This window comes from Vipera berus (assembly GCF_964194415.1).
Source record: "Vipera berus genome assembly, chromosome: Z".
Lineage (NCBI taxonomy): Eukaryota > Metazoa > Chordata > Lepidosauria > Squamata > Viperidae > Vipera > Vipera berus.
The window spans coordinates 125,185,077-125,212,884 of record NC_138205.1 but is presented as its reverse complement, the minus strand read 5'-3'; the positions used below and the strand labels follow the sequence as shown (position 1 = coordinate 125,212,884).

At 42.9% G+C, this 27,808-nt stretch overlaps 1 protein-coding gene across 4 annotated transcripts; it reads left to right on the top strand.

The window, feature by feature from the left end:
* The first annotated feature begins 1,426 nt into the window (after window positions 1-1,426).
* NUB1 (negative regulator of ubiquitin like proteins 1) lies at window positions 1,427-27,808 on the top strand. Of its 4 annotated transcripts, XM_081346541.1 has the most exons (15): window positions 1,427-1,524; window positions 6,260-6,377; window positions 6,463-6,630; window positions 11,423-11,481; window positions 13,462-13,532; window positions 13,647-13,841; window positions 16,583-16,671; window positions 16,824-16,930; window positions 17,768-17,954; window positions 18,496-18,603; window positions 18,827-18,979; window positions 20,357-20,503; window positions 21,009-21,101; window positions 23,156-23,348; window positions 24,907-27,807. In XM_081346541.1, the coding sequence occupies exons 2-15, from the start codon at window positions 6,261-6,263 to the stop codon at window positions 25,077-25,079; spliced, it is 1,860 nt and encodes a 619-aa protein (XP_081202667.1). In that variant the 5' UTR covers window positions 1,427-1,524; window position 6,260; the 3' UTR covers window positions 25,080-27,807. The 4 variants fall into 4 exon arrangements, with proteins under 4 accessions (XP_081202667.1, XP_081202670.1, XP_081202668.1 ...); XM_081346544.1 differs by lacking the exons at window positions 23,156-23,348; window positions 24,907-27,807 and adding an exon at window positions 21,806-22,155; XM_081346542.1 differs by lacking the exon at window positions 1,427-1,524 and having other exon boundaries at window positions 6,066-6,377; window positions 24,907-27,808.

Here is a 27,808-nt window from a genome sequence, read left to right as displayed (position 1 = left end):
CTCAGCCAGGAATTCTGGGAGTTGAAGTCCACAAGTCATAAAAGGGCCACATTTGGAGACCCGTGCATTAAGGGAACACAAAGACGATGGAAGAGGAAGAGGACCTAAGAGACTTCAAAGGGAAATCTGGAAGAGCTGCAAATTCTTGCCAGGATCAAATCGCAAGGAGAACCCCATATAATAATAATAATAATAATAATAATAATAATAATAATAATAATAATAATAATAATAATAATAATAATAATAATAATAATAATAATAAAATAATAATAATAATAATAATAATAATAATAATAATAATAATAATAGTAGTAGTAGTAGTAGTAGTTTATTTTTTAATAATTTTTAATATAATAGTTTAATATCCCCAGGAACAAGCCAGACTCCAAACAAACAAACAAACAGAAAGTTTTAATACCACTTTACAAGGCCTTGGTAAGGCCACACCTGGAATACTGCATCCAGTTTTGGTCACCATGATGTAAAAAAGATGTTGAGACTCTAGAAAGGGTACAGAGAAGAGCAACAAAGATGATTGGGGGACTGGAGGCTAAAACATATAAGGAACGGTTGCTGGAATTGGGTATGTGTAGTTTAATGAAGAGAAGGGTGAGGGGTGACATGATAGCAGTGTTCCAATATCTCAGGGGCTGCCACAAAGAAGAGGGAGTCAAGCTATTCTCCAAAGCACCTGAAAGCAGGACAAGAAGCAACGGATGGAAACTAGTCAAGGAGAGAAGCAACCTAGAACTAAGGAGAAACTTCCTGACAGTTAGAACAATTAACCAGTGGAACAACCTGCCTCCAGAGGTTTTTTAAGAAGAGACTGGACAGCCATTTGTCCAAAATGGTATAGGGTTTCCTGCCGTAGCAGGGGGTTAGACTAGATGACCTCCAAGGTCCCTTCCAACTTATTATTATTATTATGTTTGGTTTGGGGGGGGGCTTCGTTTTCTCCCTTCTTCCACTTTACTGGATGGGGCGGCTTCCTGCAGCCCAGGCTTGCTTTCGAGGAAGCCACGGATTGCTTTAAATTTAAAAGCAGCCGCCAAAGGAGTGATATCCCAAATTCAAGGACTGCACTGTCCAAAGGAGCCACTAGAGGGCCACAGCCGTCTGCAAATCGTCCGGCTTCTCTACTGGAGAAAGGAAGCTTTCGGCATCGTCAGCGGCGGGCGGGGGGGATGAAGAGAGGAGGAGTCAGAAGGCCAGGCCCGCCCCCCGCCCCCCCCCTCTCTCTCTCTCTCTCTCTCTCTCTCTCTCTCTCTCTCTCTCTCTCTCACTCGCGCATGCCCACTCCGACTTTTGGACGACGGACGCCAAAATGGCGGCGGGAGGTCGCCAAACCGCCGGTCACGTGTGCTCGCTCCTTGCTCCGCCCCTTTCGGCCGGGCGGAGTTCCCCCGTCAGCGCAGGAGCGTTCTCTCGCTTTCGTTTCTGACGTCCTGCGCGAGCCATTCCAAGTTCTCCCCTCGCCAGTCCAGGGCCGCGCGCGCCGGCGACGAAGAGGAGCACGCGAAGGTGAGAGGTGGGGGGTGACGCCCGCGGGCGACAGGCTGGGGCGGTTGGGGCCCCGTCTTCCTCCTCGCTCAGGACCGGGCAGCAGCCGCTGATGGGGATCGCCCAGGGCCGGCCTCTTATCGACGGGAGAGAGGGATCCTGGGGAGTGTAGTCCCGCTCATCTTCCTGGTCTTACCTCAGACGAGTCCTTCTTAGCCTCACCTGAGCCTCCAGGCGAGCTGGGCTTCAAGACCTGTCATCTTGCTCAGGTGTTGGGAGTTAGACGTAGGCATCTCTACATCCCGTCCCCCAAAGGTACCGCACTAAAATAAGGAAATGGGTGTTGTGACGTCACCACGAGAGCTTTGCGCTGTGACGTCACGACGCGAGCCTCGTTCCTTTGCGCTGTGACGTCGCAAATGCAAGCTCCGCCCTTGCGCCGTGATATCGTGAGGCAAGCTCCGCCCCCTTGGTACTTGCATTGCCCTCAGGACCAATTTCTGGTCAGCCTCCCTACGCAGGTGTAGGAGAGGTGGCTGCGTTGTGATGCCTTAATGACTTCATACTTGGTCCTTTTATGACTTGTGGACTTCAACTCCCAGAATTCCCCTGCCTTGATACAGTGCTTTGACGTGCGTGGACTTCAACTCCCAGCATCCCCCAGCCAGCTCATCCTGGCTGGGGCATGCTGGGAGTTGAAGTCCACGCACCTTAAAAGTTTCTGAGGTTGAGAAGCACTGCCTTAATACATTTTTTTGTCACTTGTTTCTCCCCCCCCCCTACATCCTCAACTTGCATAAACAAACCATACAATATAATTTTCAGTCGTTCTGCTACAAGCTCATGGCATAATTGTAGCAAACAAACTGTTGTTGTTGTTGTTAGCTGCGAAGTCGTGTCCGACCCATCGCGACCCTATGGACAACATTCCTCCAGGCCTTCCTGTCTTCTACCATCTTCTGGAGTCCATTTAAGCTCACGCCTACTGCTTCAGTGACTCCATCCAGCCACCTCATTCTCTGTCGTCCCCTTCTTCTATTGCCAGCAAACAAACTAAAACCTTCCAAAACATCTTAAGTAATCAAACCAAATAATATTTATGTATTAAATATATTTTAAACATTTATATAGTTGCCCATCATACAACAAACTCTTTTTTGCTTGGTCTTTTTTCCTGGCATTACCATGTATTAGAGCATTGAGGATATTGTAAAACAATGAAAAAAACAGAATCCCCAGCATAACCTTTGTTAAGTTGGAGAAAAAAACTAGTAAATAATATTGTGTTGTGTTGCAGTCCAGAGGGTTAAACACTCTACAGGTAGTCTTCAGCTTACAATAGTTCATTTAGTAATCATTGGAAGTTACAGAGGCACTGAAAAAAGTGACTTATGACCACATGATCAAAATTCAGACTTTTGTCAACTGACTCGTATTTATGACAATTGCGTTTTTAGGACAGTTGTGATCCCCTTTTGCAACTTTCTGACAAGTAAAGTCAATGGGGAAGCCAGATTCCCTTAACATCTGCGTTACCAACTTAGCAACTACAGTAATTCACTTATAACTGTGGCAAGGAATGCTGTAAAAAGGGGAAAAACTCGCTTAACAAATGTCTCACTTAACATCAGAAACTTTGGGCTCAATTGTGATCATAAGTCAAGGTCTACCTGTATTCATTTGTTGTCTGGAAATGATTAAGAAGATGCCAAAACAATAGTAAAATAACATAAGTTTCCTTGTGTAAGGGGGAAATAGGCCAGAGAGAGCATAAGTGTGGAAAAGGGGGGGGGGAACCTATTACCCTCTAAGCTCCAATATTCTGTCTTAAAATAATTGAAAAATCACTGGAACAAATAACTGTCTCCAATCATTAGAATTATTGATGACGATGGTGATGATGATAATTATGGTCTCCTAAGCCTCCTGCCTCTGCTTCTCCCTTCCAGTCACAAAGTCCAGAATAGAGCTGCTATTAAGAGTTGGAAAGAATTCCAAAAACCAGTCTCCATATTTTTTTCTTGTTCTCCTTCCATTAAGTTTGCCCTTTAAGATGTCTTCCTTCCTTTCCTCAGCCAGCTGCTTGCTTGGGATATCTTCCTAGTTTGAGGGAAGCTTTCCCATTTCCTGATCTGGCTGAAAGAATAATTGCAAAGCTGGGCACGAGGATCCTAGAGTTGGCGGAATGGGTAACACGAAGGGAAGCTAAGCTAAGACCTTCTGCTTTTCCATATGGTGATTGGGAGAGTCTCTGCAAAAGGACCAGTCACTGCTTTTCTCTGGCTTCCTTCTCGTGTCCCAACTCCAAAGCAACAGAAATGTTGGCTGGCTTTATTGGCTACATCTGTAAAACGTGGCGTCCGCTTGGATCACACTGGGATCATTGGCAGAGAGTAAAATAGAGAAGACCAGAAATGGCAGAGTCATAGTGACAGCTGCAGTCCTCAAACAGATTCTTTTCATGAGGACTGGATTTTTCTGGGGAGGGGAGGGAATGGCTTGAAGATTTGCTCATAAAATTTCTGTTGTGTTTGGCTTTTAACTGTTTTTGAATCTCCAGGCATTTGGGGGCTGCCATCCTGGACTTTGGCATTGCAAAGTGTCACCTGTTGATTCTGCAAATCAAAATACAATGAAACGTACAAAAGCATATTTGATAAATTTAGCATTATTCCAGTATTTCATTCTAGAGAATTTGGGGTAGTGCATGGTTTTACAACCTTGGCGGCTTTAAGATGCGTGAACTTCAACTCCCAGAATTCCTCAGCCATCAGTGCTTGAAGCCAGGAAGTGTGACTTTTAGTCCCACAAAGCCAGTTGGATGACCTTGGGCCAGTTCCTCTCTCTCAGCACTAGAAAGCAGTAAGGCAAACAACTTCCAAAAACATTTCCAAGAAAAAAAAACTGCAGGGACGTATCCGGGCAGTCACCAGGAGTCAAAAACGGACTCCAGGGCACTGTCCAGGACTCCAGGGCCAATGTCAACACCCCACCGTCCTGTGCGCTCCCACAGAGAGGGCCTCCTCAGGGTACCACCGCTCAAGGAATGTCGGCTGGTGGCCCCCAGGGGGAGGGCATTCTCAGTGGGTGCGCCAGCCCTCTGGAACTGCTTGCCAACCGAAATCCGGATGGCCCCCGACCTCCGCACCTTCCGGCGCGACTTAAAAACTTACCTGTTCCAGCAGTCCGGCCTGGCCTGATAGCTCTAATTGGGGTCCCAGTTTGTTTTTACTATTGTTTTTCACTATTGTTCAATCTGTATACCTACCTTACTCTGTACACCGCCCCGAGTCCCTCGGGAGAAGGGCGGTTTATAAAAACAAATAAAATAAATAAATAAATAAATAAATAAATAAATAAATAAATAAATAAATAAATAAAAAAAACTAATTGAAATTCCAGTTGAGTTACAAGCTTTATATATCTAAGCCAGCTTCATAAAATTTCACTAAGATTTTAGTTTGATTAAGCTAGAATAAAAATGTGTCACCTTATGGAAAGCCTGAATTCTTTACACTTGGATTGTGCACCAGTGGACACAAGTTAAAAGCACGTACATTAGCTTCTTTCAGTGGGTGAGGTTTTATTATTGTAGCCTGCCAGTTGCTACTTGGAAGAATTGCCTTGAGAAAGGAAGACAACTCCATGAGCAAATTAAAAAAAAACCATAATACATTATTCACCAACCTGTTTCAAATTGACAGGCTGCTTGTTACTCAACTTCCTCTATTTTATCTTCTGAGAGGAAAGTCTGTGGGTCAGGATGGCGAGATGCCAGGAGGATTTTTACAGTTCTCTGCAGTGTATGAACTTCCACGTAAAAGTAAACTTTTTTTGCTCAGCTTGAAGCAGAAGACACAAGATAGTGGTTTTGAATTATTCAGATTCCCCCAAGAGGTTTTTGGAAACTTTTATGTACATCTGTAAAAATAAATATAATGGAATGAATGTTCCCTTGATAGAAATGTTATAAAATAGTCCTCGTCTTACAACCACAATTGGGACCAGAATCTCTGTTGCTAAGCGAAGCAACAGAACCGCGCCTGACTTTCTGGGACTTTTGCCACAATTGTTAAGTGAATCACATGGTTGTTAAGCAAATCTGTTTTCCCTCATTGATTTTGCTGGTCGAAAGCTTTTTGGGAAGGTTGTAAATTATGCAAATGGATGCTACAGCTATTAGAAATGCAGGCCAATTTCCATGCACCAGAATTTTAATCACATAACCAGCGGGATGCTGCAACAGTCCTTTGTGCAAGGACCAGGTTGAGTCACTTTTTCTATACCATGGTATCTTCAAAAAATTGCTAGAGTGGTTGTAAGTGGAGGACTACCTATACATGTAGTAGGTCAGGGGTGTCAAACTCAATTTCATTGAGGGCCGTATCAGCATTGCGGTTGCCCTCAGGGGGGCGGGTAGGTGTGGCCTGGGTGGGCGTGGCCTACTGGGTGGGCGTGGCTAGTGCGTATGGCCTACTGGGTGGGCATGGCCAGCTCTACATCATTGGCATCAAGGGTGCCTATGGGGCCCTGGGCAGGAGTGGGACAGATCTGAGGGTCTCTGGCAGAAGGAGGGTCTCTGGGCCAGGGCCAAGGCAGTGGGGGCCGTTCCCTCACTGTTTCCAGGATGGCTTCGCGGGCCACATGAAACCACTTAGCGGGCCGGATCCGGCCCCCGGGCCTTGTGTTTGACATGTCTGTACTAGGTTCACACCAAGATTAATGTTTTCCTTTTGTTTGTTTTTTTTAATGCCAGGATGGCACAGAACAAATATCTTGCAGCAAAGCTGAAAAACTATTTGCGTGAAGACAAAATTCAGCTATGGAAGCCTCCATATACCAATAGCAACAAAGAAGCGGGAGAGGAGCTGAAGGTAAGGTAGCACGTTGTCGCTGCTGTTATGTCATGCGTTTTAATGACTTTTTGTATTCTTAACAGATTCATTTTTATTGTCCTAGGACCTCACTCGGCAGTATTCAGCCAGGCTAAATTACAATGACAATGAAATAGAAGCTCTTCTGGAAGAAATACGTTGCAAAGCTGTCGAGCGAGGAATGGGAAACGAAGCTTATAAGGCGACGGGTGTGGCGACACTCGAAGTAGCCTTACCTTCAAGGATGGGTAAAGTAAGCAGCTGTGTCATGTTATCTGAAGAAGCATCTGTCAAGTGTGCGTTTTTGTCAAATATTGAACGATAGTACAGGTAGTCTTCAACCTACGGCTGGTTTCTTAGCTACCATTCAAAGTTACGACCTGCAAACGTATGAGTTCTGATGGTCGTATCCTCACCCTTGGGTATATACCTATGTTTTACGACAGTTTTGCTCAAAATCAGCACTTGAAGTTTTTGGCAAACCACACCCATAACAAGCAATAGATTCACTCTCGGTCACTATGTTCATGTAACGACCACCGTAAAAAGTGTAAAATTGGGTAGGCTGCATTATCATCATAACTTGACTACCTATATTTCATTGGCATACAGACAAATAAGTGAGAAGGTTGACTGGTTACGTATCATTAGGCAACTGTTGATTCTTAGTAGTATCTGAGGGGCTGCCACAAAGAAGAGGGGGTCAGGGTGTTCACCAGGGGGAAGGATGAGAAACAACGGTTGGAAGCTGATCAAGGAGAGAAGCAACCTGGAATTAAGGAGAAAGTTCCTGACAGTGAGGACAATCAACCAGTGGAACAGCTTGCCTCTAGAAATCGTGGGGGCTCCATCACTGCAGGTTTTCAAGAAGAGACTAGACAATCACCAATCTGAGATGGTATAGGTTCCTCCTGCCTGAGCAGGCAGCTGGACTAGAAGACCTCCAAGGTCCCATCTAGCTCTATTCTATTCTTATTCTTCTCTTTGATGATCAGTCTTTCAGCTCTTCCAACGGAGTCCTTCCTGGTCCTTCAGCTCTTCCAACAGTATTTTAATTCCATTTATATCCCGCCCTTCTCCGAAGACTCAGGGTGGCTTACAAGCTTAGCAGTAGCCTTCATTCTATGTATATGCCTGCTTATTAGGGCTTTCACACACCCCCTAAGCGGCATTATTACAAAGTCAGCTTAATTGCCCCCAACAATCTGGGTCCTCATTTTACCTACCTCGGAAGGATGGAAGGCTGAGTCAACCTTGAGCCTGGTGGGATGCGAACCTGCACTAATTGCAGGCAGCTGGTGTTACTTAAGGAGGCATTAGCCCACTGCTCCACCAAGGCTCTAACCCCATCGCCACTCTAACTGAGTGCATCCACCTGGCTGTTGATCTTCTTTATCTTCTCTTTCCTTCCTTCTATCCCAGCATTATAGACTTTGCAAGAGAGGGGGAACTTTGCATTAATTGGTTGATATGCTATCAACTTAGTGTTGCCTAGCAGCAATATAACACTTCCCAGGAAGACCTCTTCTCAACCTGGTTCTTCAGCTCTTCCAACGTCACTCCCTTTGCTACGGTAACTTGACTCCAGTCATCTTTCTACTGGCCATCTCTTTCCTTCCACCACCAGAGCCTTCTCCAGAAAATGAGACTATTTAGGGGTTGTTTTTTTATGTAAAAGAGAGTAGGGTAGACTTTCTTTCATAACCCCAGAAGAGGCAAATTCCCAAGAGAAAATATTAGTGCTGTTCTCACTACACGTTGAGCCAGAAAACGCCTGTCTACATTTTAGCCTAATGTGTGTTATGCAAACCCAGCTGATGCGATTCTGTTTACTGTAAAACTTAGTCAACTGTCTCAGCGGTGATTAAGGTAATAATAGACAAACATGTTGTGGAAACAGTAATAAAACCTAGCTAATCCTCGTAGGGTTGTAAAAGGCAACTGATTAGGGGAAAATAGCTCCAGGTGAAATTATTGAATAAAAGCAATGAAATGTATTTTTCAACAATCTCTGGCTAGGACTGAAACCTTCACCATGAAAAAGAATGCTCATTTAGTGGGAATAAAGCATGCTGCTATCTTCACTGTTCTCTTGTGGCCTACATTTATTTCAGTGTTTCATTAAAAACTCTGTCTATAAAAAGATTCCGGTGCTTACGATGGCAGGAAAACAGTCCAAGTGCTTTTTTAGTCAGGGCAATATGATGGTGCACGTAGCAATAATTCGAATACTGTTCTCTGTTGCTACTGCTGTTACTGGTGGAAAACTGGAGCTGCTTTAGTACGCCCTGAAAGGGAAATACTGTCCTTAGATCCCTTTTTACTATTGCATCTCTTGATCAATAGATTCCTCACCTCTTCCATTCGATCCTAATACTGTTGCAGATAGAAAGATATATGAATGACACCACGTGAAAGGGGCCAGGCTTTGAACTACACACCAATAATGGACAATCCTGAATAGGATTTGCACCTGATACAGTGTCTGCCAGGACTCTCTCTATAAATGGGGCGTGGTATCCTCCCCTCAGTGGGACTATGGGATCCCACATCAAACTGTAGATCACATCATGATTGGCTATAAAATGAGGGCATATACCCATCCAGTATCTTATTTTCTTCTTTCCTATAAACAATGCTGCGCTTCAGTGTTTGATGGCCTAGACATTGGTATCTGAATATAGACCCTTTTACACTTTTTGTAAATAATTTATTGTGTTTTCTAATCTAGGTGAAACATTAATATGTACATTGTAAGTCCCTGTATAGCATGCCCTACACTAAAAAATATAATAATAATAGTAGTAGTAGTAGTAGTTGGAAGGGACCTTGGGGATCATCTAGTCCACAGGTCTGCAACCCGCGGCTCCGGAGTCGCATGCGGCTCTTTCAGCCGTCTCCTGCGGCTCCCAGTCTTCTGCCATGTGCAGTCCCCCCCAAAAAAAAAGTGGGACTAAAAAAGTTCAACCAATCAATTCAAATATGCAGGGTAGGTGCATATCTCGCCTTGGCTCCACTCTTCAGTCAAACCCTGTTCTGCGCATGCGTGCATGTACGCACATGCGTACACATTTTTTGCGGCTCCCAGTTTTTCCTTTTGTGAGGGAACCGGTTCCGAGTGGCTCTTTCACTGTTTCAGGTTGCTGACCCCTGATCTAGTCCAACCCTCTGCTGAGGTAGGAAACCCTATACCATTTTGGACAAATGGCTGTCCAGTCTCTTCTTAAAAACCTCCAGTGTTGGAGCATTCAGCGCTTCTGGAGGCAGGTTGTTCCACTGGTTAATTGTCCTCACTGTCAGGAAGTTTCTCCTTAGTTCTAGGTTGCTTCTCTCCTTGATTAGTTTTCATGTGTTGCTTCTTGTCCTGCCTTTGGGCACTTTGGAGAATAGCTTGACTCCCTCTTCTTTGTGACAGCCCCTGAGATATTGGAACACTGCTATCATGCCACCCCTCACCCTTCTCTTCGTTAAACTAGACATACCCAATTCCAGCAACTGTTCCTTATATGTTTTAGCCTCCAGCCCCCCAATCATCTTTGTTGCTCTTCTCTGCACTCTTTCTAGAGTCTTTCTAGAGTTTAAATAAATAAACTGATTCCTGTATCCAGCTGTACTATAGTTAATGTCTTCTTACCATCACTAGTTTAGTGACCATTTGAAGTTACACCAGCACTGCAAATAGTGACCTGGCTGGTCCTTGCACTTGAACAAATCATAGCATCCTCACAATCAGAGGATGGAAACTCTGCAACTGGCATGTATTTACAAACAGTTGTGGCATCTCAGAGTCAACTTGGTCGCCATTGGCAACCTTCCCAGCTGGCTTCCAACAAGCAAAGTCAATGGGGAACCGGATTAGCTTCACAACTGCAGCAATTCATTTAACAGTCCTGGCAAATAAGATTATAAAAATGGGTGTGCCTCACTTAACACCTTCCTTACTTAGCAACAGAAATTTTGGTCACAACTGTGGTCATAAGTCAAGGATTATCAGTATTGAAATCTTAAAGACAAAGGACCTACACTTACTTGAAACTGATGCTTCTTGTACTTTAGTGGAACCAATATTGGGAACAAACTGCAGGTGAACGTCTGTGTATAGATTTGTTTTGCCAAATTCTTTTTCTCCTCATTTTCTTTCAGGTTCCATAAAGATAATTGCTGTCATTAATTTTAAAATTGATGTTTGCATAGTTAACTGCAGTTTTTTTTCTTTCTCTTCACATTTTTTCCTCCTCTGCCATGGAGGAATATGTGTGTTTGTGTGTGTGTGTGTGTGTGTGTGTGTGTGTGTGTGTGTGTGTGTGTGTGTGAAATGTTAACTATTTAGATTACCTTGCTAGGCCCCAAACATGGGGCAAATCTTTATTTCCTGTTTTCAGCCTTATCTCAAAGGCCATCGAACAGGCTGTAGTCACACCGGACAGTTCATATATTTGTGTAAATTAATTCTTTGTTAGTAATTTACACACACACACATATATATATATATATATATATATATATATATATATATATATATATATATATATATATATATATATATTTGTGTAAATTACTAACAAATATATATAAATTACTAACAAATATATATAAATTACTAACAATATATATATATACACACACACACATACGTACATATAGGACTAGACCAGGGGTCGGCAACCTCGGCTCTTTTATGACTCGTGGACTTCAACTCCCAGAATTCCTGAGCCAGCATAGCTGGCTCAGGAATTCTGGGAGTTGAAGTCCACGAGTCACAAAAGAGCCGAGGTTGCCTGCCCCTGGACTAGACTGAATATTAAGTTTTCCATTTGCTCTGTTTACTAATGCATGTAAATTGGAAAGAAAAGAAATGAAAAAAGTTAGGAAGGAGTGGAATGAAAACAAATGTACATTAAAGAATGCTGCTGAGTTGCAATTCAAAATGAAAATACTGAATTTTTAATAGAGCACTGCTGCTCTGTAAATAAGGCCAACGTGCTTGAACATCGCAAATCTTTTATATCACCTTTAAATGAATCAATATTTTCTGTTTTTCCTAGATGCAAAAGAATATACTGGAAACCAAACTGGTAATCACAGGCAAAGAGCTGCGATCCCAGTAAGTATCTACCATTCACCTAAGTGCTTTGCTAAAAGGCTCTGCAGTTTATTTTATGTAACTGCATGCTACAATTATATCAGAGCATGCATGCCATAAGGGACGCGGTGGCTCAAAGGGACGTGGTGGCTCAGTGGGTTAGGACGCTGAGCTTGTCGATCAGAAGGTCGGCAGTTTGGCGGGTCGAATCCCGAGTGCCGCGTAACAGAGTGAGTGCCTGTTACTCGTCCCAGCTTCTGCCAACCTAGCAGTTCGAAAGCACGTAAAAAATGCAAGCAGAAAAATAGGGACCACTCCGGTGGGAAGGTAACAGCGTTCCGTGCGCCTTTGGCGTCTAGTCATGCCGGCCACATGACCACGGAGACGTCCTCGGACAAGCGCTGGCTCTTCGGCTTTGAAACAGAGATGAGCACCGGCCCCTAGAGTCGGAAACGACTAGCACGCATGTGCGGGGGAACCTTTACCTTTACCTTTATGCATGCCATACAGATCATTTGCATATATTCATTCTCAGAAAGGTCTAAACATAAAAGAAATACACTGCTTCAGACAGGAAGGCAGTGCAGAGAGTGGTGAGGAAGGCTGAAAAGATCATTGGCAGTTCCCTCCCTCCCATCCAGGACGTAGCACAGAAGCGTCGCTTGAGCAGGGTCCGCAAGATTATCTCGGACGCTACTCATCCTCTTCACAACCTGTTTTCCTTGTTACCATCTGGGAGGAGGAGGCCTTGTGGTATCCGAAGCAGAACATCCAGATTCAGTCACAGTTTTGTTCATTCAGTATCAACCTTGTGAACTCTAAAACTTCCTCCTTCCGTTATGTATTCGAGAGGGACGGTGCTTAATATTGAATATATGTTACTTATTTGTAAGGGTGTAGGTCTATATACATATGTTGTATTTAGTATGTTTTAAATGTGTTATGTATGTGTACACTTTGAGAGGAAGCAACTAAATTTCATTTTTAATGTGTGCCGTTGTGCCCACAGGAAAAAAATGACAATAAAGGTTATCTATTTTACCAGTTCCTCAGTTTGAACATAGAAGTAGATTTTCGGAGTATAGAGAGTCTTCATCTTACGAACACCACTGCGACTGGAATTTCCACTGTAGGTCACTGTGTTCTACAGCATCCCACGGCCAGAATGTCACAAATTGCAATCATGTGACCACAGGATGCTGCAACCGGTTATACATGTGAGGCAGTTGTTAAGTGCGTCACAATTGCATCGTTGGGGAGGGGGTTAGTGTGATGGCCATAAGTAAGAAGAGAGGTCAGAAATATCTTTTTCTGAAACTGCGGAAACTTTGAATTGTTGTTAAACAAATGGTCTTAATGGTCAAGGACTATCTGTCAATATAGTATTATGAAAAGATATACCACTAAAATATACTGTTTATTTTAAAAAATGTTTATCTCAAAGCAGTGAATTCCTTGGTGTGGACTTGGAGTGTGTCATTAAAGAGGAACAGTCTGGCTCATCTGTTGCTCTGCCTCATCCTTTATATCGTTATTTTATCCTTTCAGAAATAGAAAGGATTTCTACTTGATATTATCAAGATTGTAAAATGGTGCTCTTTGGTTGCTATCATGGTGTATTAAAATAATTTTGAAAAATTAGCTTTTTCAAAAAGCGCATAGCTGTATAATTACGAAGCTGAATTGCTTTTACTACCTGCATTAAAGTAATTATAAATGAGAAGCAACCGATATAATTTTGAAAAATTGGGGGGGTTGTTTTTTCCCCCCAAAAGTACATACCAGTATAATCATGAAGCTGAATTGCTTTGCCTAACTACTGTACTTCTTCCCAGAATAGCAGACATATAGATTTGAAGAAGACTGCATTAAAGTAATTATAAATGAGAAGCAATTGATGTAAGATAACTTTGCAAAATTAGTTTTTTCCCCCCCAAAAGGTACATAGTTGTATAATCTTGAAGCTGAATTGCTTTTACTAGCTATTGTTTTTCTTCCCAGAATAGCACAGGCATACGGATTTGAAGAAAACTGCATTAAAGTAATTATAAACAAGAAGCAACTGGAATTAGGTATGTATCTTGTGTTTAAACGCATTTGCGGAATAATAGTTTATTCGGCTCTATACTGAAGCTTCTACTTCAGAAGGATTTTGGCTGGCACATCCATCAGCTTCCGTTTTTCAGGCAGGACCTTGGAAGAGCAGGGAGTCACTCACAATGTCAAAGTGATGGTGCTTGAGCTGAAGTTGAGCGAAGAAGAAACCAGAAGAAAAATCCGGGAAGAAGAGATACAGTATGAAGAAGAGGCCTTGAAGAAGAAAGAGATCAAGCAAAGGAGGCAGAGGACGAAAAGGGGATTAGAAATACTTGCTGAAAGAGGTAAAGGAACTTTTTGCTTAAATCCCACACTACTAAGAGTAGAATGCACACTTGCGCGGAGAGAGAGAGCGAGAGCGCACCTATTATCAGGTCATAGTAAGCAACATTATTTGTTGTTGTTGTTGTTAGTTGCTAAGTCGTGTCCGACCCATCGCGACCCTATGGACAACGTTCCTCCAGGCTTTCCTGTCCTCTACCATCTTCTGGAGTCCATCTAAGCTCAGGCCTACTGCTTCAGTGGCTCCATCCAGCCACCTCATTCTCTGTCGTCCCCTTCTTCCCTTGCCTTCAACCTTTCCCAGCATTAGGCTCTTCTCCAGTGAGTCCTTCCTTCTCATTAGGTGGCCAAAGTATTTGAGTTTTAGCTTCAGGACCTGGCCTTCTAAAGAGCAGTCAGGGTTGATCTCCTCTAGGACTGACCGGTTTGATCGCCTTGCAGTCCAAGGGACTCGCAGGAGTCTTCTCCAGCACCAGAGTTCAAAGGCCTCAATTCTTTGGCGCTCAGCCTTTCTTATGGTCCAACTTTCACAGCCATACATTGCAACTGGAAAGACCATAGCCTTGACTATACGCACTTTTGTTGACAGGGTGATGTCTCTGCTTTTTAGTGTGCTGTCTAGATTTGCCATGGCTTTCCTCCCAAGGAGCAAGCGTCTTTTAATTTCTTGGCTACAGTCCCCATCTGCACATTATACAAAGTGCAAAAAGACAGTATGAAATAATAAGCCCAGGAAATTAAAAACACGAGATCAGAAAGGGAATTGCAAATAGTCCTTGACTTATGACCAGTCTCCTAGTAACCACTCAAAGTTCCAACGTACCTACCTGGGGGGTACTTATTGATGAGACTCAAAGTCCTAAGGGTTGCTTCCCACCCACTCACCCCCCACACGGTCAGTGGTTGCACTTTGGGTGCCTTTGCAGCATCCCGTTTTGCTGTCGCTTTTCAGCAGAACTGGCCCAGGGCGAACCATTGAATCATTTAACAGCTTGGTGTTCACCTAATGACTGCTACAAAAAAAAGGTCACTTAATGATGGTCACACATTGCAGTCATGATGGGCAGGCTCCATTACAGTTGTAACTTGAGGACAACCTGTATAGTGGAATTTAATTTATATCAACCTTGTCTGAATGCTCGGAAAGTAATGTGGCTTCCATCGCATCCTTAACTTTCTGTCCTTGCGAGCCATTCTTTCCTTCAGATCTTCCAACATTTTGCAGGCCCCCTTCTTTCCTTTTAAATTTCTCACCAGCCTGTTTTACGGATCTTGTCAACTCCACCCAGCCATGATTTTCTTGCTCTTCCCCTTGACCCAATCTTCTTATATTTATTTTGCAATTTAGTAGTAGCTAGCAGTGGTAGACATTTGACAGGCGCTTCTGTTTAAGGTCAGTGCCAGACCTATTTTTTTTCCTACAAGAAGCAACTCAGGCAGGCAGTTTAGGCTGAGAGAAAGTGACTGATCCAGAGTCAACATGTCAATCTGTATGGCTGAGAGTGGAGAGTTCAGCTGAAATGAAATGCCTGTGAATAGAGAGTGAGGAGATTTGATCGGTCATTGTGGTCCTAGTTTTATAGGCATATCAAGGAACTGTTGGTCCCCATTTACTTAATGACTGCCCATCTGTTATCAGGCTGATGGCCACTCTATCCCTTTGAGCAGCTTGCTGGCACAACCCTCCCAAGACAGAAGTTAAATAAGATTTTCATACCATTTTCAATAAAAATATGGTGCTTTTACAATCAATATCTTTTCTGTCACATTAAACATCGATGATAATGTTGATAGGGCTCGCAACTTGGGAGTCCTCCTGGATTCACGGCTCAGTTTGGAAGATCATATAGGAGCTGTGACCAGGGGGGCTTTTGCCCAGATTCGCCTGGTGCGCCAGTTGCGTCCCTATCTGGACCGAGATGCTCTACGTACAGTCACTCATGCGCTCGTGACCTCCCGGTTAGACTACTGCAATGCCCTCTACATGGGGCTGCCCTTGAGGACCACCCGAAGGCTTCAACTGATGCAGAATGCAGCTGCGCGAGTTTTGATGGGAGCTTCCCGATACTCCCATGTAACACCTCTTCTCCGTGAGCTGCATTGGCTTCCGGTTGCCCTCTGGGTGAGATTCAAGGTGCTGGTAATGACCTATAAAGCCCTAAATGGCTTGGGTCCGGAATATCTAAGGGAACACCTGCTGCCGGCATCATCTTCCCATCGTCCTGTGCGCTCCCACAGGGAGGGCCTTCTCAGGGTACCGCCGGTTAATGAATGCCGGCGGGTTATTCCCAGGGGAAGGGCATTCTCTGTGGGTGCGCCTGCCCTATGGAACCAACTACCCACAGAACTTAGGACTGCCCCCGACCTTCGCTCATTTCGCCGGGACCTGAAAACTTGGCTCTTCGATCTATTTGGTCCAGACTGTGGGGTTGTTAATTTAACTGGGTTTTAGATTTACTCTTGGGGCTTGAATTTGATTTGTTTTAATTGTTTTTATTTTTTGTATTCATGGTTTTAACTGCCCTGTAAACCGCCCTGAGTCCTATGGGAATAGGGCGGTATACAAATCCAATAAAATAAATAAAATAAATAAAATAATAATGGGGGATCTCCAGCACCCACATTCAAACCTTGGGTGAAGGGCTGTGCGGCCCTCAAAATAGGTTGTTCACCTTTTATTTATTTGAATATGTCAAGTGTATTGAAAGGTGTCGGATTTTTTACGTGCATGCTCTTGTTACAGAAGATTCTTTAGACTCAGACACCACACCTTACCTAGACATAGCAAACCAGACTGGAAGAACTATCCAGATTCCTCCACAGGCCAAAAAAGTAAGTATGAACTCTACAAAAGTTGTGTTCTCTTCTGCCTGTGCATCTCCCTCACCCTGCTTGATAGCCAAGTGTGTTTAATTTGAAAAGCAATTTCATTGTTAAGCTTTATTGTGAGTAAAAGTTTTCTTCACCTCTTTTTTTTTTGGCAGGCTCTTTTAATAGCTATGGGGTACCATGAAAAGGGCCGAGCTTTGCTGAAGAAAAAAGAATATGCTGTGGCATTGCCATACCTGTTGGATGCAGATAAACACTTTTGGTAAAAAAAAAAATATCTCACTTTCCTTTTGCATAGCATCTTTCAGCACTAATTATAGTGCTTCACCTAGCAATTTTGTGTACCTGTTAAAGTGGGCCAAAAACATTTCATTTCTGTTCCTGTCATTTCCAAATGTGCTTTGTCCACAACAGTAGAATGAAGCATGGCAGCTTTAAAAGCTAGCCTGGATCTCAGCTTTATTGGCAACATTGTCACTGATCAACAATCCCAGAATGTGGCAACACAGTACGAGTAGTCCTCAATTTACAGCCAGTTACCTAATGACCATTCCAGGTTACAAAAGCTACAGCTTCCCATGTCCCCTCTCCTCCACAGTGACGTGACACCTTATAATCACAGTTGGGATCCAAATTTATCTTGCTATGCAAGGCGGTTAAAATCGAGTCACACCCATTCTTACATTCTCTGCCACAGTTGTAAAGCAATTCATGGCAGTCGTTAAGTGAATCACGTGTTCATTAAGCAAAGCCGGGTTCCCCATTGACTTTGCTTGTCAGAAGCTGGCTTGGAAGGTCACAAATGGTGATCACGTGACCCTGTGGCACCGCAAGTTGTCATAAACATGCCGGTGGCCAAGCAGCTGCATTTTGATCATGTGACCATGGGGATGCTGTGATAGTTACAATTGGGATCACTGGTTGTAAATCGCATTTTTCTGGGCTGCTGTAAATTTGAACAGCCACTAAGTGGATGCTAAAGCAATGTCTGTAAGTCAAAGGACCACTGGTATTGCACACACCCCTAGGACCTCAAAATTCTGCCTGCATTTCAACAGCTCTGCAACCCCTGTGCCTGCTTTTGTGTTCTGCTTTTCAGTGAATGCGCTTCAGAACTCCTCACCACTGTGGATAATTATGCGGTGCTACAACTGGACATTGTCTGGTGCTATTTCCACCTGGGCCAACTGGAGTGCCTTGATGACGCTGAGAAAAAGCTCGTGGCCGCCCACGACTGTTTCAGAAAGTGTTACGGAGAGCACCACGAAAGGCTGGTCAACATAAAAGTAGGCTGGTCATCTGTGCTTCATGAGCCCCCACCCCCTCAGTTCCATTTGAATGAATATTAAGTGTATGAAAAAGGAATTTATATTTCTGTTTTTATCACATTGTTAGCCGGCCCAGGGTTGCTTTGGATAGTGACATGGGCAGCATATGTACGTTTACTAGTAAATAAAATAAATAATCCTCGTTTACATTGAATGAACATTAGGCAAGATATGCTGGAAAGACTATTGGCTCCTAAAGCTTCCAAGGATTTAAACGTTTAAAAGTCTGAATGTTTAAATCCAGAATATCAGAAGCATTTGATGGTTGTGCCCGTTAAAAATTTTTTAATTAAATTCTGCAAAGTTTCCCAAGAACCAAATTGGTTGGCAGACGACCCTTGCATAGATCTTGTTACTTTAGGACTCAGCCTCTATTTCTTGTCCTTCATCTAACTCAAATAACGGGGATTTTTAATATGTAAACTTGGGTCTGTTATGCTGTGAGTTGTGAAACCTCCCTTGCATGTTGACCCATTTGCAAGTGTGTCTTTTTCTTCAGGGGAGCTCTGGCCGAGAAAAAGCTTTATTTTTAAGGCTCTACCTGCTTGAAGGCATAAGCCATTATCACAATGGCAGGGAAAAAGAAGCTGCTGAATGTCTTCAAAGAGTGAGTTCTTGTCTTCCTACCAAGGTTTAAAATCCTTCCCTAAAATTGTAAATCTACAAGTGTAATTAACGGATTAAGCCTCCTCGAACGCGGTGGCATTTGTAGCAGATTGATACTACAATGCGTGATGCTTTCCCCACTGATCCTCTAAACACCAGCCGGTTTCTTCCTTATTTCAATCTTCTTGTTCATTTCTCTCTCTCTCTCCTTTTTTTCTTTGCAGGCACACGGCTTATTTCAAGAGCTGGTCATAGACCCAGAAAAGATCAGTAGCTTGTTACTTCTGGGTTTCTCTGCGCAGGAGGCTCGCCTAGGTCTCCGAGCTTGTGAGGGCAATTTGGAGCACGCTGCCAATCACATTTCCAACCGGAGAGAGGTATTTCGGGGCAGCAGTTTTCGTAGCAGGCCAGGATGGAGTAGGAGAACGTTTTTTGCATTCTGCAGGAAGTACTGCAGTGCCAGTAAAATTTCACATTAGAGCATCTAGCGTACGTGTTTCTCTGCCTCAGCGGCTTTAAGATGTGTGGACTTCAACTCTCAGAATTCTGGGAGTTGAAGTCCACACCTCTTAAAACCGCTGAGGCTGAGAAACACTGATCTTGTCCCTCTGTTTCATGCAAGTATTATTGCCTTACATCAGAATTCTGCTGCCTTAAAATCTGAAATAGCCAATTTCTCTTCTATTTGCACTGAAATGCCAAGGAAGCCCAGTATTTTCTCACCAAATAAGTGGTTTCTAACTGTTGCAACATTTATTCCTTACCAAGTTTGGTTCTGAGCTGGGATTAAAAAAAAAACAACCAACCAGTTGCATGAAATCAAGTTCTTTATTCTTTACCTAAGAGCAGTGACAGAAATCTGTTAGGTGAGTGCCCGGCCACCATGCCCCCTCCATCCAGCACAGGTAATATACATTAAAATCAGATACAGCCCCTTACTGAGTCTCCCACTTCTCTACTCAGCATCGTTCCGTATAAGGAACTTCCTCTTTCTCCCTTACCAAGGCCTCTTAACTTTTCTGACAATACATTTATCTAAGTATAAACTATCTTTGGAAAGTACACCTTATCTCCCTTCAGGATCCTTGGTGCTCTCTGATCTTGGTTGCTTTCTTGCAGACATCTGGCGCTTTCTGATCTTGATGTTGGTTTTTTTTTTGCAAACATCCGCAAGAAAACAAACAAACAGGAGAACACCAAGGACATCACAATTCAACCCTGAGCTACAGATATTCATTCTATTGGTTATCTCACTTCCCCGGATAAGCTTCTTTCAAGGCCTGTGAATAGGGAAGAGTAAGAAAGCCAGCCAATCTTAAAACGAGATATGGTTCCTGAGTCTTAATAAAAGCATAAATGCTCAAACAAAACTTTATAATATTATATTCTATAAAATATTTCAACGTATCTTCTGAAATGAGATAGTTGTTTTGACAGAGGGGGTCCAGATTCTTAAGAGAAGGAGCTCTTAGATGATTTAACAATTGCCCAGTGTGGCATGAATATCAGTATTTAGTGATGAGTACACTGTTGAAAGACCTGGCTAGGGACAAAGGGAGGGGGAAAAAATCTTATCTGTGTGGTCACTTGAAGATGACAGTGACACTAAGATTACGACTTTTATGACGTGGCACATAAGCAAAAAGAGGGAAAGAATGTATTCAGAGTTAAGAACTGATCTATAGATCAGAAGATGTGTGGAAATGCAGTATTGCTGACTGGTGAAAAGATATTTTACTGTTGTTCTCATGCAGGAGAAATCTCTTATACGGAGGGAGGAGAGGGCAAAAAGGAGAAAGCAACTGGAAGGCATAAACTCCTTGAAAAGTATGGGCTATTCTGAGCGAGCAGCCAGAGAGGCACTTCACAAGTCAAAAGGCAACATTGAAGAAGCAGTGAAGGTAATTGTTACCCCTGGTGCTCACCTCTGTCCTCATTAGGTCAAAACATGGCTTGCTTTGGGCAGGTCCTCCTCAACTTACCACCATTGGTTTAGTGACCATTTGAAGTTATGACAGCACTCAAAAAGGTGACTTAAAACCAATCCTTGCACTTACTATTGTTGCATCAGCCCCACAGTCACATGATAAAAAAATTGATTGCTTGGCAACTAACACGTATTTACAATGTTTGCAGTGTCCCGAATCACATGATGCCATTTGTGACTTTTTCCCAGGGGGTTTCCAATAAGCAAAGTCAATGGGGGGGAAACAGGATTCATTTAACAGCCGTGGCAAAAAAAAAAAAGTTATAAAGACTGGGCACTAATGACTGCAACGCTTATCGATGGATGCTCTGGCTCAGTTGTCATAACCTGAGGACTACCTATAAACTGAAGACGATATGTACTATCTTGGGATAGCCCTCCTTGGTTTAATTTCTTACATTACTCATTTTCTGCTCTAGATTATACTTGATAACCCCCAATTGCTGTTACCAAATGATGATGCTCTCACTCCAGGGGATGACTTTCAGGTTACCCAGCAAAGTATTGAACAGGTAAGTTGGGAATGTAGTCTGCGTTCTTTTGCGCATTTCCTGTTCTCTTCATCTCTTGAGCTCTTACCTATTTCCAGTTTCCAGCTTGCTGCAAGCTACTCATCCCGTTTTCAGAGCATCTTGGTAAGGATATGTGGGACCATTGGCAATTCAAAAAAATCCCAGTGTAATCCAGGAAGAGCTTCTATTGTAAGAAATGCTTCAAAGAGTCCTAGTTTTAGTCAGAGTTTCTTGTTTGGAGAAACCAAGTTTTGCTTTACCTACTTTGACTATTTCAATCTTCTCTGCAACTTAGTCAGATACCAGTGATTTTTTGTTGTTGTTGTTCAGTCTGCTATGGGTTGTTTTTTTTTTGCAGTTATTGCAGTTGCTCATGTGCTTTAAAGCATCCTTTAATAGCTGAACATTCTTGGATTTTGCTCTGTTGGCTCCTCTTTTCAGCTCCCAGGTTCAGCTGATTGGTTCACTTTGACCAACTGTTTTCGTGCCCAGGCACCCTCTGAAATCATTCCCTGTTCCATTTGGGGCACATGAAACTAACCAGGACCCTGCATCTAGTTTGGACTTAGAATGTCAGCATTGGAAAATTCTATCTAAAGCAGATCATTTGCAGAGCGTGGCTCTTATCTATAAGCACAGCTCTCCTGTTTTAAGTAGCAGATAAGGCCACATAGAATCTTTCACCCATTGCTTTATATTTACAGAATGGAGTGTAAGTTCAAATCTTAACTGGATGGATGCATGATGAAGGGAAGGAGGAAAGGGTTGAGAAGACTGCAAACAGTGATCACATGAACATGGGGCACTGTGATGGACATAAAAACAAGAATTGGTTGCAAAGCTGAGGTGTTTTTTTTTACACCATTGTAACTTCAAACAGTTATTAAACGAGGCAGTCCATAAGCAAGGACTACCTATGGATTCCTCAGATTGTCTCTAGCATAGTGCAAGAGTCAGACTGGGCGGTGGTTAGAATGCAGTCCTGCAGGCTGACTCTGCCCATAGCCAGGGGTTTGATCCTGACCAGCTCAATGTTGAGGCAGCCTTCCATCCTTCCAAGGTCAGTAAAACGAGGACCCAGATTTTTATTTTTATTTTGGGGGGGGGGGGTAATATACTGATTTAGGAGCCTTGGTGGAGCAGTGGGCTAATGCCTCCTTAAGTAACACCAGCTGCCTGCAATTAGTGCAGGTTCGCATCCCACCAGGCTCAAGGTTGACTCAGCCTTCCATCCTTCCGAGGTAGGTAAAATGAGGACCCAGATTGTTGGGGGCAATTAAGCTGACTTTGTAAAAATGCCGCGGGGGGGGGGGGGGGCGAAAGCCCTAATAAGCAGGCTTATACATAGAATGAAGGCTGTTGCTAAGCACATTTGATTTGTGCTTAGATTGTAAGCCGCCCTGAGTCTTCAGAGAAGGGCGGGATATAAATGGGATTAAAATAAAAATAAATAAAAAATTCTATAAATCACTTAGAGCTGTAAAGCACTGTGAAGTGGATATAAGTGTAAGTGCTATTGCTATAGGTCTGAGAGCTGGGTTTCCTAATATGGGCATCCCTTGCACTGTATGTATTTCAATTCCCCAGTCAGGGTGGGAATTGCTGAGAATCTGGGATTCTACCTATTGGGAAGTGCTTGAGAAAAGTGTTAAGCGTGTTGGAATCTGTTGCATTCATGTTCAGCTTTAAAACTTCCATCACTGTCTAAAGTTCTGAACTGCTTTCTATTGAAGGAGAATATTTGTAGCTCAGGGTTGAAATGAGGAGTCCTTGGTACTCTCTGAGCTTGCTTGTTTTCTTGCAGATGTTTCATGACCCTAACTAGGTAACATCGTCAGTGCTAGTCAAACATCAGCACTGATGATGTTACCTAGTTAAGATAATGCAACGTCTGCAAGAAGACAAGCAAGGTCAGAGAGCGCCAAGGGCCCCTCAAGTTGCTTTCTTGATCTTTCATCTCATATTAGGAAGTAGGTCTCTTCTGAGATAAAGATACTAACTCTAAATTTCTTAGAAGAAGATTAAAATGTGACTCAATGTATGTTCTCACCTAGCTGGTATACATGGGCTTTAACCCTGGCATTGCGGAGCAAGCTCTGAAAATATTCCGAGGCAACATTCAGCTGGCTATACAGACACTTCTTCATTATGGGGGATCCCTCCCTGCTGATTTACAGACCCCTTCAGACAGCACCTCTACTTCCAATGAATCAAGCTCATCCAAAGATTCCCCTACCGATTCTGCAGGTAAGAGGCCCCTGTTCAGGGTGACAGCAGCTCACAGGACACCTTGAGGCAGGGCATCGGGAGAGGTGACAAGGATCTTAATGTTATGCAGCAGATGAAGATGGGCTTGATGGAAGAACTATGGAGTTTCTATGGTCACGTGTTGTTGATGACTTGGACTTTAACATGAAGGGAGTATGGTCTAGTCGCAGGGGTTGGCAACCTCGGCTCTTTTATGACTGGTGGACTTCAACTCCCAGAATTCCTGAGCCAGCATGGCTCAGCTTGGAAACCTCTCCCTTTCCCCTCAGGATGGCTGGCTCAGGAATTCTGGGAGTTGAAGTCCACCAGTCATAAAGCGGCCTAGGCCTAGGCCAGGGGTAGGCAACCTTGGCTTTTTTATGACTGGTGGACTTCAACTCCCAGAATTCCTGAGCCAGCATGGTTCAGCTTGGAAACCTCTCCCTTTCCCCTCAGGATGACTGGCTCAGGAATTCTGGGAGTTGAAGTCCACCAGCCATAAAGCGGCCTAGGCCTAGGCCAGGGGTAGGCAACCTCAGCTCTTTTATGACTGGTGGACTTCAACTCCCAGAATTCCTGAGCCAGCATGGCTCAGCTTGGAAACCTCTCCCTTTCCCCTCAGGATGGCTGGCTCAGGAATTCTGGGAGTTGAAGTCCACCAGTCATAAAAGAGCCAAGATTGCCTACCCCTGTATCTAGTGGTTAAGGCACCATACTAGAAACTGGACTGTATTGTCACCTTAGACAGAAAAAGTCCGCTGGGTGACTTTGGGCCAGCAAGTCTCAGCCCAGTCCAGCAGTGGGTTAACTTTAATTCTCATGTTCACTTAACGACTGCCACGTAAAAGGTTGCAAAATTGGGTCCAGTCACCTGGTGATTCTTTTTACAGCCATCACGGCTACAACCATAATTGCAGGGCTCTTGTTAGAGTTGTAAGTTGAGGATCAGCTGTACAGGCAGTTCTCAACTTAGGACCACAATTGAGCTCAACCTTTCTCTTGCTAAGTGAGACGGTTAAGTGAGTTTTACCTTGTTTTACGAACTTTCTTGCCACTTTTGTTAAGTGAATCGCTGCAGTTGTTGAATTAGTAACACGGCTTTTAAGTGAATCTGGCTTCCCCCATTGACTTTGCTGGTCAGAACGTCACAAAAGGGGATCACGTGACCCCGGGACACTGCAAGAGTCATAAATACATGTCAGTTGCCAAGTGTCTTGAATTTTGATCGCATGACTTTGGGGTGCAAAAAGGGGCATAACACTTTTCCCAGTGCCGTTGTAACTTTGAACAGTCACTAAACTGTTGTAAGTCGAGGACTACCAGTATTTTCATTTCCCACTGATCTTCATCAAAACCAGGAACAGTCTTAAATCTTGAGCAAATGTTTTCTAGTTTAATTAACCACACTATTTCACAGATGAGGCAAGAAATTATGCCAGAATCTCTCACCAACCAATTCCCTCTAGTGGTAGCAGCTATTCCTGGAAGAGGCTGGATTAAAGGCCCAGGAACGGAAATTTTGCTTTCCATGAACGTTTTATTTCTCATTTATTTGTAGGCACATCTGGGGCTTCCACGGATGAAGACATGGAAGTTGATGCTGTCAGCGAAATTTTAGAGGATATTCCAGAGCATGAAGAAGATTACTTGGACTTAACTTTGGAAGAAGAGGAAGTTGTCATTAATGAGTACCTGTCCTATATAAGACACCTGCAAATACCTTCCAAGTAGACAGACTTTGGAGGCTGCATCTCAAGTTATGTATTTCAGGGCCTCTGGGGCTAGATCAGACAGTTAGTTGCTTTTAAGTCTCATGGAACTCAAGGACTCGGCTAACTTAACTGGAATTAATTTAGTCCCGATCCAGAGCTTAAGACTAGGTCGCTTTCTTATATTTTGCCTGATGCCTTAATTAGCTGCATAGTTTTGGAACATTGGCATGCAAAATAAATCTATTTAACTACGATCTAAAGCCACTACTGGACAGTATTGTCAGTTGTAGAACGGAAATATTTACAGAAATATTTTTGTAGAACACCAGCCTATATATGTTGATGTAAAATTGATTTATTTAAATCATAGCTTGAATAAAATCCATTTTGCATCCCTTCACAGCAATAGAATTTTTTTAAAAAAAAACAGCAAATGATCTGAGTAGGACAGCCCTTGAGCATAATCCTACGAGTTTTAGCCTTGATATTTTCTCATTAGAAATAAGGACTCGTGCATAGAGCAGTTTTTATGAAGATTATCTTTCTTTCCTTTTTAATACTGTTATAAATCTATTGTGGGTGTGGAATTGGAATACCACCACTACCCCTTTTCTAAGCAGTCTTGCTAATGCACTACTAACCAATAAAAAAAACATTCATCACAGCTGCAGTGTTTTGAAAAGCTGAAAATATTAGCAGGAACAAAAGAGTGTCTTGAAAAATGCAGAAAAGAATGAGTGTGTGTGTACATGTGTGTGTGAGAGAGTCTGTGTGCATGTGTCTCAGAGAGAATGTCTGAAATTTCTCCACTGAATCTTATATTTATATGGCCACCCATTTCACAAGAGCATGACTCTGACTGGTGATTTGTCTCAACTATAAAACCCTGGGTTTACTAGTGCCTGTGATCTTTACAGAAAGTGACATTTATTTATTTATTTCCTTTTATCCCACCTTTGTTTTTCATAAATAAGGCAGCAAGCATATTGCCTGCTCCTATTTTCCCCACAATAACAACCCTATGAGGGCTGAGAGAGAAGGACTGGCCCCAAATTACTCAGCTGGCTTTCATGCCTAAGGCAGAACTAAAATTGGTTGTTTTCCAGTTTCCAGCCCAATGCTTTAATCACTAGACAAAACTGGTCCTCTGTGCCAGCATCCTTTATTATCCTAAGCATCCACAGGAGGGCAAAGAACATAATACTATTACTAATGCAAACTTTGCCAATTACATAGAATAGAACAGAATAGAATAGAATAACAGAGATAGAAGGGACTTTGGAGGTCATCTAGTCCAACCTCAGGCAGGAAACCCTATACCATTTCAGACAAATGGTTGTCCAGTCTCTTCTTAAAGGTTTCCAGTGTTGGAGCATTCACAGCTTCTGGAAGCAGGTTGTTCCACCGATTAATTGTTCTAACTGTCAGAAAAATTCTCCATAGCTCTAGGTTGCTTCTCTCCTTGACTAGTTTCCATCCGTTGCTTCTTGTCCTGCCTTCAGGGGCTTTGGAGAATAGCTTGGCTCCCTCTGCTTTGTGGCAGCCCCTGAGATATTGGATCATTGCTATCATGTCACCCCTCACCCTTCTCTTCGTTAAACTACACATACCCAATTCCAGCAACCGTTCCCTATATGTTTTAGCCTCCAGTCCCCCGATCATCTTTTTTGCTCTTCTTTGTTGCATGTGTGCAACATCAGAATTGGACTAGAATTTCCATTGTAAGTAAGGCAGTTGTTAAATGAATTACACCCAATTTTACGAACATTATACCATGGTTGTTAAGCAGATTAGTTTTTAAATGAATTAAGTAATTCCAGCTCCCCTCACTGAGTTTACTTAGCAGGGGTCATAAGTGTAAGGCCTGGTCATAAGTCACCTTTTCCAGTGCTATAACTTCAAATGGTTGCTAAACAAATATTTGTAAGTTGAGGACTATTTGTAATTTAGGAAATAGAATATGATGTGCATTCTTTGTCGTCTACAAGTTGATAAATAAAAATATGAGATTTCTGCATGTCCCAGAAAAAGGATGTTGGCAAGATAAAACTCCCTTTTTGGATAAGGATGCCCCAGATGCCACCATTTGGATACCAATTTTCATACATGTTGATCGGGTGTGCAAAGATGTGGAAAAAAGGCCTTTCTCTGCATAAATAAATAAATTTGCGTTAAGTTTCCTGCACAGCATGGCAATTGCTAAGGATTTCAGACATCTTTGTGACTAAACCGCAAACAGCCAATTTTCAGAACTGAGGTGGCACCTTTTAAGGGGGATAAAACCTTGGATGAGATTTACCGACCTTAAAATGGTTTTAAGTGGGGATGTGATTCGTTTGATCAACTTGGGAGGAGATGAACACACACTTTATTTTGAACAGATGTTTGCGCGCATCCTAGTTATGGGGCCAGTTTGGAAATTTGCTGGATAAAGATTTTTGTGACTGCAGCTGTAACAATGTAAGGCACCCCATTGTCTGAAAAAAACAACACTAGGATCATTAAGAATTTCATCTCGTTATTCCAGCCTATCTCTTTACATTTAATAAATCACTTTGTTGCAGGAAAACAGTGAAATGCAGTGAATTAATTTAGATTATCCCGTTTCAATTTTATAGTGTTCAGTGGATATAGTCTTTCGCAGTTATAAGAAAATGAAGATTTACAAGCAGTGACTCTAATACGGCAAAGAACCATTCTATGGGAAAAAAATGAAAACCAGGATTCTTTGAAATTAAATCCAATAAA